General features: G+C 40.5%; 1 protein-coding gene across 1 annotated transcript in view; it reads right to left on the minus strand.

Annotated features, from left to right (window-relative positions):
• Positions 1 to 11,784, minus strand: part of EYA2 (EYA transcriptional coactivator and phosphatase 2) — a 57,916-nt gene extending 46,132 nt beyond the window's left edge. Inside the window, exons 1-4 of the mRNA XM_009637316.2 lie at positions 11,676 to 11,784; positions 6,429 to 6,477; positions 5,669 to 5,811; positions 2,675 to 2,791 (exon numbers count right to left, since the gene is read on the minus strand). Of these exons, the coding sequence (XP_009635611.1) occupies positions 2,675 to 2,791; positions 5,669 to 5,811; positions 6,429 to 6,477; positions 11,676 to 11,784 (418 nt within the window). The remainder of the gene's footprint in view (positions 1 to 2,674; positions 2,792 to 5,668; positions 5,812 to 6,428; positions 6,478 to 11,675) is intronic.
• Between the last annotated feature and the right edge of the window lie 328 nt (positions 11,785 to 12,112).

The raw sequence follows: 12,112 nt of genomic DNA on the forward strand, positions 1-12,112 counted from the left end.
ACTCCTGGAGATACCTTTCCTTGCTGATCCCCTGCATGTCACCCTCTTCAAAATGTCTTTCGATATGATGCAGTAAACTTCTTGTCCTTGAAGTAGGGGTTAAGAGCTTGACTCTTAAAGTCCCCCTGAAATTTGATTTTATTAAAAAATGTAAATAAAAATTTGCCCTTTTTAGCTGGGTTTAGCCCACCACCCAGAGTCCCTGCCTGGGTCAGCAATGGGGTGACCAAAAGGACGGAGGTGAACTTAGCAAAAGTCTCAGTGGTCCCAGAGCTGGGCAGCACAGAGAGTTGCTTGCTCGCTTTAGGGAGACTGAGCAATGACCTCCCCACCCCCAGGAGCTGTGGCGTGGGAAAGCACCGAGCACGCATTCCTCGGTAGCACTCAGCACAGGAAGGCTCCTGTCTTCTCACTCAAACCTTTCACTAGCACTCAGCAAGGTAAATAAACCGTACGGTCAGGGAGCTTCGGACTATTCCTCTCATGAGCAAGGAGAACGGTAGAAATATCTGTTTACAACAGGAAGACACATTTACTCCTGCTCCTTTTGCCTTGGAGTAAGCACCTGCCACTTGCAGAAACTTCTCCGTTGTCTTTTGCATTAAAGGCTTAGTGAGCTGGCTGAAATGATCTTCCTGACATAAAAATCTGAAAAGAAGTTATTTCACCTAATACTGTAGCATCACCCTAGGGAACATCATCTGAAAGCACTTGGGGCACATTCAGGCTTATACACATATGCATGAAGTTCCTCCCAGACTGTTTTGGCATAACACGTGGTTGTATCACTATTGTTTGCAAGTGTAACATTTTCAAGTGCTGATGCACAAAATTTGCTTGTCTAAACCTCTTGATTGAACAAAGGGGCCATCTTAAAAACTTCAGTCCCAAGTGAGCCAAGAGTTTGTCTTCGCAAACAGCTCAGATTCTTCTAAGCTAACAGAAAGCACATGCGGAAGCTGTGTTCTGGGGAAACAAAACCCAACAGAAACCTAGACAGGAATACAGCGATCTTCCAAGGCAGCAAAAGAGAATGCCGGTACTTTGTCACTAGCAGCGTTACAGCCACCAGTAGCTAATCACACAGCAGTCAGCTGGGAGGCAGCATGGCTGGTACTTCTCTGGGAGAGCACAAACCTGGCACGTCAGTCCACCAATGAAGCTGTGACACCCCAGCACCTACAACCGCTGGTAACTGCAAGCCACAGTTTCACTAAAAAGAGAGGTCTTCCACTGCTGACAGCCTAAGACAATCTCAAGACAAGATCGGTATGTTCAAGGAGCAAAACAGAAGCCAAAAACTGAACTCCCATTATGAGTAGGACAGATGAAGCTTGCAGGAGTCAAGGTGACAAAAAAACCCCAACCCAACAACAAAGAACCCCAGACAACATAGGCTACGTTTTTTTAAATTTTTTTGTGCCACATTCAACCCAGGTGTATCCCACACGTCCTATGAGGGATTCAAGCCAGAAAACCCACCTTAGTGTTAGAGATACGTGCTCTGACAAAACTAGCATGCAAAATCTCAGGAGAGGGTCACCTCTCAGTCCTCAGCTTTCTTAAATAATTTCTAGAATAAACTGGGTTTTACCTTGTTTCCCAGTTCTCGTAACTGTTTAGGATTTTATGTGCTCTCAGACTTAAAACCGAAGTGGATGTGTCTGTCCTTTCACATTCAGGGTTGAGAAGAACTGAGATAATTGTGTGATGACATATTTCTTGGCAATTCAGATTTAAACCCTTTCATGACTTTCTTGGAGTTGGCAAGTCAACATTCAATCTCCTGACAATTGGTGCTTCATACAGCTTCTCAAATGGAACAACCAGAAAATAAGTTTTATTTTCAGAAATAAAAGTGTATTTTGGCCTTCCTGGACGTACAACAAAACAATGTGTTATAAAGCTACAAGCACAAGGCGCTGTCTTTGAAGCCTTAAGGGAATCCAACTGATTATTTTATAATCAATTATTCTTCTGACAACAATAAAACAGTTATTCTAAACTTACTAAATCTTAGCTCAGTAACCTTGAGGAAAAAACAGCTGCTTTCAGCTCTGCTCTTCTGAACCTTACCTCAGTGGTCTGTAGCTAATTAACGATGTTGGTACTTCGGCAGTTAAAACAGGCAGATGTATCTTAGCAGGTATTAGCTATGTCTTAACAGTAAACCAATTTTTTTTAGTATCAAGGTATCAGCTTTTTAAAAAAAAAAAAAAAAATAGTGGAGAGAATATACAGCAGTTTAACCACAGAGCAGTTTGTTCAGGACAGACAGGGCAGAAGCATAATACTAACATTACAGTTTGCATGAGTGTAAAACCACCTTTGTTTTGCTTCCACTCAGAGTCTAGGAATTCATACTAACACAACAACCTCAGGTATGCAGTCATGAAAGTAATCAAAAAAAGAAACCACGGTTTCTGCAGAAAGGTAAAGCTTATATTGATCACATGTCAAGTTTTGCCAGGGTCTACTAGTGCTAAATCCAGCACCTCAGCCAGAAATTAATTTCTTGATGAGCAAACCAGATCTATGAAGACTTACCTCCTTCCCTATCCTGACTACCTATACCTAAGCTTTTCACTGTAATTGCAAAAGAAGAACTGGTCCGATACGGGGGTACAGGATTCTGACTTCTGGCACATCCTGCAAGACATGAAGCTGTACTCACCATGCATCTGGTACGTGTATGGTGCTTGCCCGGCAGTCGCGGTACTGAAGCTGGATCCATAGCTCAGAAACCCACTCTGTCCTGGGGAATGGCTCAGGCTGTCCTCTGTTTTGATGCCTTTGGGGCATATAGTAGGAACCAAAAGCAAAGCGTGAGTGTTTGTCATATAAAGGTCTAAAAAAGCCAGTTTAGGAATTAACAATTTTTCAGCTAGATTTTAACCTAATGAACTCTGTTTTTCTTACACTTTATTTTTTTTTAATCATCTGCATTACCCAAACAGTTCTCTTAAATAATAGTCAAGTAACTTCATCACAAATAATATTTGAGTCAGCTACATCCTGTATCCACATCCAAATGAACTTTTGCTAAGATGGGGAAACAACCATGAATAATATTGTTTTCAAGAACAATTTCTGAACAAATAGTTTTGTTTTAGAATTAAGTGAACTCATCGACTCATGAACTTTCTGAACAGTTATCAGATGCAAGCAATGATTAACAAAGCAACAGGGTCTTCAGTGAAATAACCTCCAGACTTCTGTTCTCAACAGAGTTATCTTTTACTTGTATTATATTTTCAGCTTTGGTAGCAAAATATTTATTGGCAAGTCATACAGGAGGGTTATCATCTATTCAGTTAGATATAACATACAGTTCAGGAACAATAGGTAAGCCCTGAAGCCACAAAAATCTTTTCATTACTAAAATCAGGCAATTAAATTGACAATTTACAGGGGGAACAGCAATAGCTGAATTAAACATTGCAAGATGAAACCTTTGCTGGTAGTGAAAGGGGTTGATATTTTATTCTGAGATGCTGCTGAGATTGTACAGCTGTATTATTAAAATAAACAGCTGAAAGGTGCATCTTATTATGTACCCTTTGGGCACGATCCTTCCCTCCTTTGCATGCCTATTTGCACAAAAAAAATACCCATTGGACACACCCTGAATGCTGGGACTAAACAAACACCGTGTTGATATTCTGGCCTTGGATTTATACACTTCCCAGGCTGTTGTCATCTTTTAGCACTTGTAGGCAAACTTGCCAAAAGACAAGTGGAACTCACATGCCTTTCACCAAACATGCTGTTTTCTAGCTTAATGACTCTTAAAAGCAACAAGTCTGCATTTGCTCAGGTTGGGAATAAGCTGTCCCAGATAATATTTTCTCTAGTAAAAAACACTTCTAGCTTTAGGTGAGAATAGCTGTAATGCCATTTGAGCACAAGTTAGCAACAAGATGACAATGCTGTATTGTGAGATGCAGGAAGTTTATTTGGACAGTGAATGAACATGTGTTGGTGCAAGCGTCCGGCTCCATTACTGCTTGGGAAGCGAAGGGATTTGCGAGTGTGCGCAGAGAAGCTGCTTTTCATAACATCCCATGCTTTTCAATTACATCAGCACTCTGCATACGAGTGTTCAACCTACCCCAGCTACAATTAATCTTCAGCGAATGGGCCTTTCTGGAAGTCTAAAAATTGTTGTAAGACAGCGAAATAACTTAGCACCAAATTAATTTCCACAGAGTGTTCTGTTTTGTCTAGAAACTGGCTGAGTTTTATTTTTGTGCCTAAAAACAATACTGCTTCATTGTTCTTGGTTGTCAGCCAGGTGGAGTTTTTCATATGCTGTGCTGAGTATCTTAGAGAGGGTATATGGGCTGGGGGAGGGAAATCACTGTTCAAGGATGCTAAGAGGTCATCCGCAGGATTTATAAGCAGCATATGGGCCTGACACATGTATGCCCTAAAGTCTCTAGGCAGTAGCAAATGGCTCTACTTTCACCTGCTCTAACAGGACAACTGTTCAGAGTTTGCCTTGGAAATCAGCCAGCTGATTCAAACACACAAGTAGCTCCAAGAAAGGGTCTCAAAAAATTCTTCTCATCATCCTGGTAGAGCTTCAGCTCTGCCAATCCCATTTCTCTGGCCTTTCAAACCACTGCACTGAATTTCCCTTCAGTAAAACCTTGTCAATGGCTGTATAAAAGCTGCTTGCTGGGAAGGGACACTGTATTTACCAAGCAAACGAAGGTGTTTAAGAGCACAAGAGAAACCGGGAATGGAAACAGAACTGTGAAGCCATTTTAATGCTGCAAGAGTCAGCACTCACAAGATCAACTGGGAACAAGGGGCCCAAAGCTTTATGTTAAGGAGCTGTATCCTAAGCAAGAGCAGTATCTCTTTAGTCTTTAGAAGTGGAAAGAACTTCCTAGCTCCCTCAAGAGCTCAGTATTTCCATGCAGAGCTCGAGGGCATTCTTAACACTTGGTTTACCAGGCATTCCCCTGTCAGGAGTGCTGGTTTAATTCGTCCCCTGCCTGAATCCCTCAGCTGCTCCTGCCCAGCACCGTCTCCCCACAGCTGCGGGCCAGGCTGTACGGTGAAAGCAGGGAAAAAAGCTGCCTGGAGTTAGAAATGTTTACTTCACCTTCAACTAACAACCATCCATTCCACTGTCTTCCAAACCCAAAGCACTCTATCGTTTCATCCATACCTTATTCTGCTCTGTGTCTTGGTTCTTCCATAATAATACACAAAAAGGTTTTCCTAAGTAGCTTGCACCATTGCAACCCCAGGAAGAATCAAGGAAGACAAAATGTAGTTTACCTAAATATCATATTTACTGCAAGAGACTTTGTCTTGGCAGTGAATCATAGGAACACCCACCAGCTACTACTCCTAAGTGGCACATCCTACTGGATCTGAGTTTCTCATGCTGCCTCGTATCCTACTACTGACTGGCTCCAAACTTACCTAGTTTGTAAGCCCATAATCCAGGATATCAAGAGCTGATAGATAGTTCAACGTAATCCTAACAATTTTAACAAACTCAGATTTTCCTCTAAGCCTAAGAAGAGAACATTGCCAAGATAGAAATGACCTTTCACTCTAAAGCTTAAGACTTCTAATGTATTTTTCTAGGAGCAAGAGGAAGATTCAAAGGAGGATACCTTCGAAGGTAACATGATGTCAGAGTACTCACTGTAGGAGGGTATGCCATAGGGCTGCCCTGGAGGAGGATAGGCAGTGTATGCAGCAGCCTGCTGGATTCCCGTGCTGTACTGAGTCTGTCCATACGTTGCCATTGTTGGGAAAGATGGGACTGTCACTATATGGGGATAATGTCTATTCAGAACAAGAAAACAGAAGGTCTAAGGCAATAGTTACTGTACATGATCTTCTAGAGCACATGTAGAACATTTCCACACATTTTGATAAAATAATATACAAAGTATGAGGTGGATATTTTGGGAACTCAGAATTGACTCTACTGGGGCAAAAGTTTGTTTCAATATACAGCTCCTGATAGGAGCTATTAAGATTAAGCTACCTACATGCATGGAGACTTCAAAACTGTGCAAAATATGTGGAAGTCAAAAGAAAAAAAAAACCCAACACTGGTTTTTCATGTTTCATTTTGAGTTTGCCAAACAACTGAGCATCACGAGAAACCTCTGACATTTCAACATATTCTTCTGTGGTCGCTCATAAACACAACAATATTCAAACTTATAAGGTTTGGATTCGCAGGGGTACGAAAGTACACTGCACAGTACCTCAAACCTTCTTTCACTCCATGTCTAACCAGATTAGGAGCCAGTTACTTCACTGGGCCAGAGACATGCAGGGGAACAGGTGGAGGGGCTTAAGGCAAATGCTTTTTAAGGTGACAGAAGTCTGCACAAAATAGCTGTTCAGCAAAACACGGTTTTTAAATTACAGCACTTGGCATGAGCACTCACTTTGTGGAGTACAGATGTAGAGGACACTGCGGTGCTGCTTTGCTGCTGCCTGGAAAACAAAATTAAAGGGTCTTAGATTATCATCATGTTCTGTTCTATGGCCAAACTGATGCCACTGTTTTTACCACTGCTGGTCTGAGATAAATATACAGGAACTAGAAGACTTTGTTTTTAGTGATCTCCACAAACTGAAGTAGATAAGAAAGTTATTCTCCACTTAACAACAAATAATATAGATTTAGTTTAACTGAGAGTGATACTGATTGATTGAGATACGTTTCTTCTTCTTCTTATGGGACTGATATCAATCATGAAGCCGGGCTTTGGTGGGATGACTCATGTGCTAAAGCCTATAAAAGCAACTACTGTGATTATAGAAGTGATTTAAGCTTACTGCACTTTTTGCCATTTTGGTTTTTTTGGTATTCTCCTAGACCATGACTCACTTTCTTTAATGTTCATTAAAATACATCAAATCAAAATAAATATTAAAAATACAACAACAGTCAGTCTCCTTACTCTTAATTTTTTGAGTTAAATGTAACCTATCTTACTGACCTGCCAGCAATCAAAATATTAAACCAGTGGAAAATGTATCACACAAGTTATACGTGCAGGATGCCTTCCAATGTACAAACAGTTGTGTCCTGCAACACTACCAAACAAAAATGTGGCACCATCTTCATTTAGAGAGAAATTTAGGTTTAATTAATTACAATTTTTAAAAATCGAAATTAAAACCTGCAAGCTGTCTGCAACTGAAAACACCATACCTAAATGCCACTGAGTATTATGCAGGTTGCCTCCATAACGCCATCCAAATTTTGCTTCTCAGTTCCTGGCTGGAGCTGTTAGATGTTATTACAGCACTATAAATGCCAGAACACCCTCACAATCATCAATAATGACATTGGGCACAACAGATTCAGCCTCTCTATCTGCTGGCTGAATCAATGAACACACCAGACTAATTGCACACAGCTTCTCCGTGCAGGGAGAACATCAAGCATCATGTCTGCTTATGGCAGCACCATCATCCTTGACATTGGCTGCTGGCGTCTGTAGCGTTAATATGTTACACGGGGTAGTAAACATCACCCAGTCTCATGCAGAAGATGATCTCTCAACTGCAGATGCACATGCTGGGTGGAAAGGGACATTCCTGCAGTGCTCCCATGCCTGCACATTGCTACTGCCAGGCAGGAAACATCAGCAGTGCTGTAGAAGGATTATCTTCAATATGAAGTCATCCAAAACAGCACCGCTTCATTTGTGCAGCCGTTTGTAAGTTGGTGAATTAAACATTTAAAGCATATGTTATTTAATGAAATAAGCAAGTAGATATAAAGTCCAAATACATGCAAATAGTTCTACGGGTTTGAGTAACTTGTTATGCCGTAAACATGGAGAGAATGTCCAAAAAGATCCGATGTGGTCACACACAAAATGTTCATTCTTCCCGATTTAACTGTCTTTTGAAATTGTTCATTCCTACACAACCCTTTTTCACAACATTTTACATGGCTTTATCATTTTACACTATAATGTGAAGATTACACAAAACTATTTTTAAAAACACAGATATGTAATCTGATATTGAATTTAATTAAAAATGTGGTTTTATCTTTGTTCACTTTTTAATGGATAAAACCCAATGGAGGTGCATGAGCTTAACTAAAAATACTAATTACTAGATATTATTCTTATTTTTAGAATGTTGATTTGTATGATGTCTACTGCATGTAATAATAATACTGAAAATACTAAGGATAAGATTTTTTTAGTATATTGATTTGTATAATGTTTACTGTATATTATACTAATGATACGAAAATTCTCAATTTCCTAGGAAACATAATACTGAGCTTAAGACTGAGCTGAATTTCCTAGCAAACAATAACATACGATTAAAAGATGGAAACATTTAAAACGCACACTTTCTTCAAAAAGGAGGCGCTTTTTTTGCAAACTCTGAAATCTTCAGAGATAATTTTATTCCAAAATTAAAAAAAAAAATAATATGCATGTACTCTTTTCTCCTCCAGGATAATTACAGTTGTTCAGTAAGAACTACATGTTAGGTTAGAAGAGATAAAAAATGTGGAAATAAAGGTGTCTGTGCTTAGGTGCTTACTGAAATCATTTCTGCATCTGAAAGCAAACAGCCTTTTTTGGGTAATGTTCCCAAGCCTCTCAGCTCTCCCCCCAGCAACTGCCACCCAGCTGAGTGCCTGCAAGCCCACTGCGATCGCTTTCTTGCCCATGCCTACCTTTAAGAGTCTCCCAAATGTTTCACATGCAGTATCAGCACAGTGTCACTGCAACATTGCTGCTTTAGGGAAGGTAGCTCTGGTAGCAAAGGCACTGACGGCTGGGGGAACAGCTTTCAGAGCAAGCTGGCCACGACTGTATCGACACTGCTACTTACTATTAAGAGAAGAACCCAGCCTGTGTACATGTATCTGTGCAGCAACAAACCCCAAGACTCATCTATCCACAAGCCTATGTACTGGACTCTAATCATAGCACCATGCTGGACATCTGTTCCACCCCCCTCCCTGAGGATGAAGAAACAGAAAAAACTTTCCCAAATACAGCCCCTGTGATCAAACTCCCTTTCATCACCCACTCTCTGCTCTTCTTCCTCCAAAGGGCTTTCCTCTCATTGTACCCTCCTCCACAACAAATTCAAGCCTTGTGCCCTTTCTGATCCCACCTCTCCTAAGTTGTCCCCCTGTTCTGCCAGAACTCTCGCTTTGGCTGAGGACACCCCCAAAACACCACAGAAGGGCAAATACCACAGCTACAACCCCCTTGTGTCCTCTTCCAGGGTCCCCTGCAAACACTGCATGCACTGAGCACTGACCCGTTTGCAAAGGACAGCTCGGGCAGGAGCGCGGGCCAGGAGAGGGACTGTGCACCTGTACAGCCCTCATCGCTAACAGAATCACCCTCATCACTGGCAGAAACAACATCATAAGGACTCCTTCTTCATGCTCTTACAACCCTGAAACACCTTAGAAAAGTAAAATCACAGAATTGCAGAATGGCAGGGGTTGGAAGGGACCTCAGGAGATCACCCAGTCCAACCCTCCTGCTAAAGCAGGCTCACCCAGAGCAGGTTGCACAGGACATCGTCCAGGCAGGTGTTGAATATCTCCAGAGAAGGAGACTCCACAACCCACCTGGGCAGCCTGTTCCAAGACTCTGTCACCCTCAAAGTAAAGAAGTTCTTCCTCATATTGATATTACTTAAAAAAAAAAAAATTAAAAATTGACAAAGGATGGTGTTATACAAATGTGCATATTCATTTACATGCACAGAAAAAAAAAAAGGTTGTTTTTAAATCCAAAGCTGGGCTTACCTGACTCGCCTTCAGACTCACTATGAAAAATTTGCTTTGACTTACCTAAAAGTTTAGAAAATTAGATTTTTATATTGTGAAAATAAAAACTGTACCATTTTTGTCACACTGTTCTGCACTGCCAAACAGAATTGCACTGAAGAAATACTTTTTTAGTTCATTTAGATTCATAGTGCCTTTTACATTTGAAAAACAGCAGAACAGTTTGAGCATAAGCTTAATTCTTTTCTATTTGAAAAAATAATAACTCTTCAATTTTTTTATTTTTGAAAGAGGTAAGTACAGAGTAAATACATTTCCCAAGAGGGGATTTACTGCGTGTGAATATGCAGTATGCTACTGTCATTGCCAAAAAAAGGCAAGGTAAACCTACATGTGTTTCTATCCAAAAGTGTAGGACTACAAGCAAAATGTGCATTTGAAAATTGTATTGATATAATTGCATATCTCATGATAAGCACCCATGAAAACAGTAGGTTAGACATCTACGTGGATATCTACACAAGTAAATATTGCAATTAGACTTGCTAAAATTGAAACTATATGTGTTATACAGAGCATACATTTGTGTACATTCATTGTGTTAAAAGCTCTGGCAGTCTGAGACTTGACACAAGTATTTCCCTGTTCTTCAAATTACCAAGAAGTATTTTCAAAGGAAAGAACATAACCTTGGTAGCACAGGGGATCATTCTGTAGAAAAATAACGATAATATTTCTATAAGAAACATACCAACATGAGCTGTCACTAGCAAACTGGTGTCCAACAGTACAAGTGCTATGTTGGCTCTTATTTGTATCACATAATAACAAATAATTCCTGCACGAAGTTTACAAAATGATGTATTTAAAAATCATTTCTAGCTCTAATCTTTTCTGCAAACACATAAATTCAAAAGGATGTTTCCTTTAGATTGTTATCCCTTTGACTGCTTTGTAAATAGGCAGTCATGATGTATGTGATCTAGTTAAGCAATTTTTAATACCTTAGCAAACACACAAGGAAAGCGTCTCTTTGGCTTCCAAGAGCCTACAAATGAAGGGTTAAACACAACACTAAAACATAATAGCCAGTGCCTTTTGCTAACTCCCCTCCAACAGGAAGGCTGACAGATCCTGACCGCAGCAAACAATAGCTGGGATTGTACTAGCAAGAACTAGTTCAGCTGCATCACTTGCCAATAATTTTTTTAGCAGATTTAACATTCTTCTGTTTCCTTCACTTGAACAGTATGATGGGGGGGAAGGAGGAGGAGAAGAGCAGATAAATTTCCATCAGAGCCTCAACCACTGAAAGAATTTGTCCTTGGTACCTGCCAAATGTGAAACTTCAGACCAGAGGCCAGCAGGGCTAACCGTTTGGAGATGATAGCAATGATCTCAGAGCAATGCAAACTGGGGCACAGGGCTGCTTTGGCAAAATGTTTTCTGGCTGCATGATACGTTGTTGGGCCTGGGAGCCCCCACGCTCCCCAGCCCAACAGCAGCAGCACAGCCACCAAAGCACAGGGCTCACGTTCATGCAACCACTGGGGCTCTGGTGGGGTCCAAACAGAAACTACCAGTTCTACAAAAAATACGTTTTATACCTGTAATTTTTCCAGTGGAGCAAGCATATACATGCATGTGTGCATATACGCAGACAGCTATCTACACATAAAACATTTTAATTCCATTTGCATTCAAACCAATGCTGAACTAAAGGATTCAGCCACAGCTGGAGCATCTACAAAAAAACCACTCAAAAATCTCAGTTGCTCACTATACTGTAGAACTAATTGTCAGAGGCAGAGGCCTTACACGTGGCCAGTTCCCTTTGGTTACATATGTACACACACATTATGTTAAAGCCAGTAAACAGTAAGCAAAAGAGGCAGCCTACCTTCTATGTCATCTGGAGCCGTGGCATAAATGTTAGAAAGGTTAAGCTTCAGTCTGTCAGGGCACTCTCTATTTACAGTCAGGCTGGGTGATATCACTAGATCTAGCATTTCCTTATACCTGAAGGAAAACAAAGGAAAAATATAATTTATTCATTAATTATGCATGCTTACTAATGATTCAATTTTTTTCCCTAAGAGTATAAATATTAAAGCTGATTACCTAAACCCAGGCTTCATATAAATTCAACATAATAACATTCACTAAAGTTTTCATCAACGGGAAATGCTGAATTAAAATTAAGTACTTGCTCCCTTGGAGATTACACCCATCTGATTAATGCTTTCCTCTTCTTCCTGGATTTTGCCATAGGAAAACTAAATTCCCTTATCTCTTATATGCCATCAGAGTGAGAACGTACACACCAGTGTCCAGTGA

Source organism: Egretta garzetta, unplaced genomic scaffold (assembly GCF_000687185.1).
Source record: "Egretta garzetta isolate BGI_Z169 unplaced genomic scaffold, ASM68718v1 scaffold214, whole genome shotgun sequence".
NCBI classification, from domain to species: domain Eukaryota; kingdom Metazoa; phylum Chordata; class Aves; order Pelecaniformes; family Ardeidae; genus Egretta; species Egretta garzetta.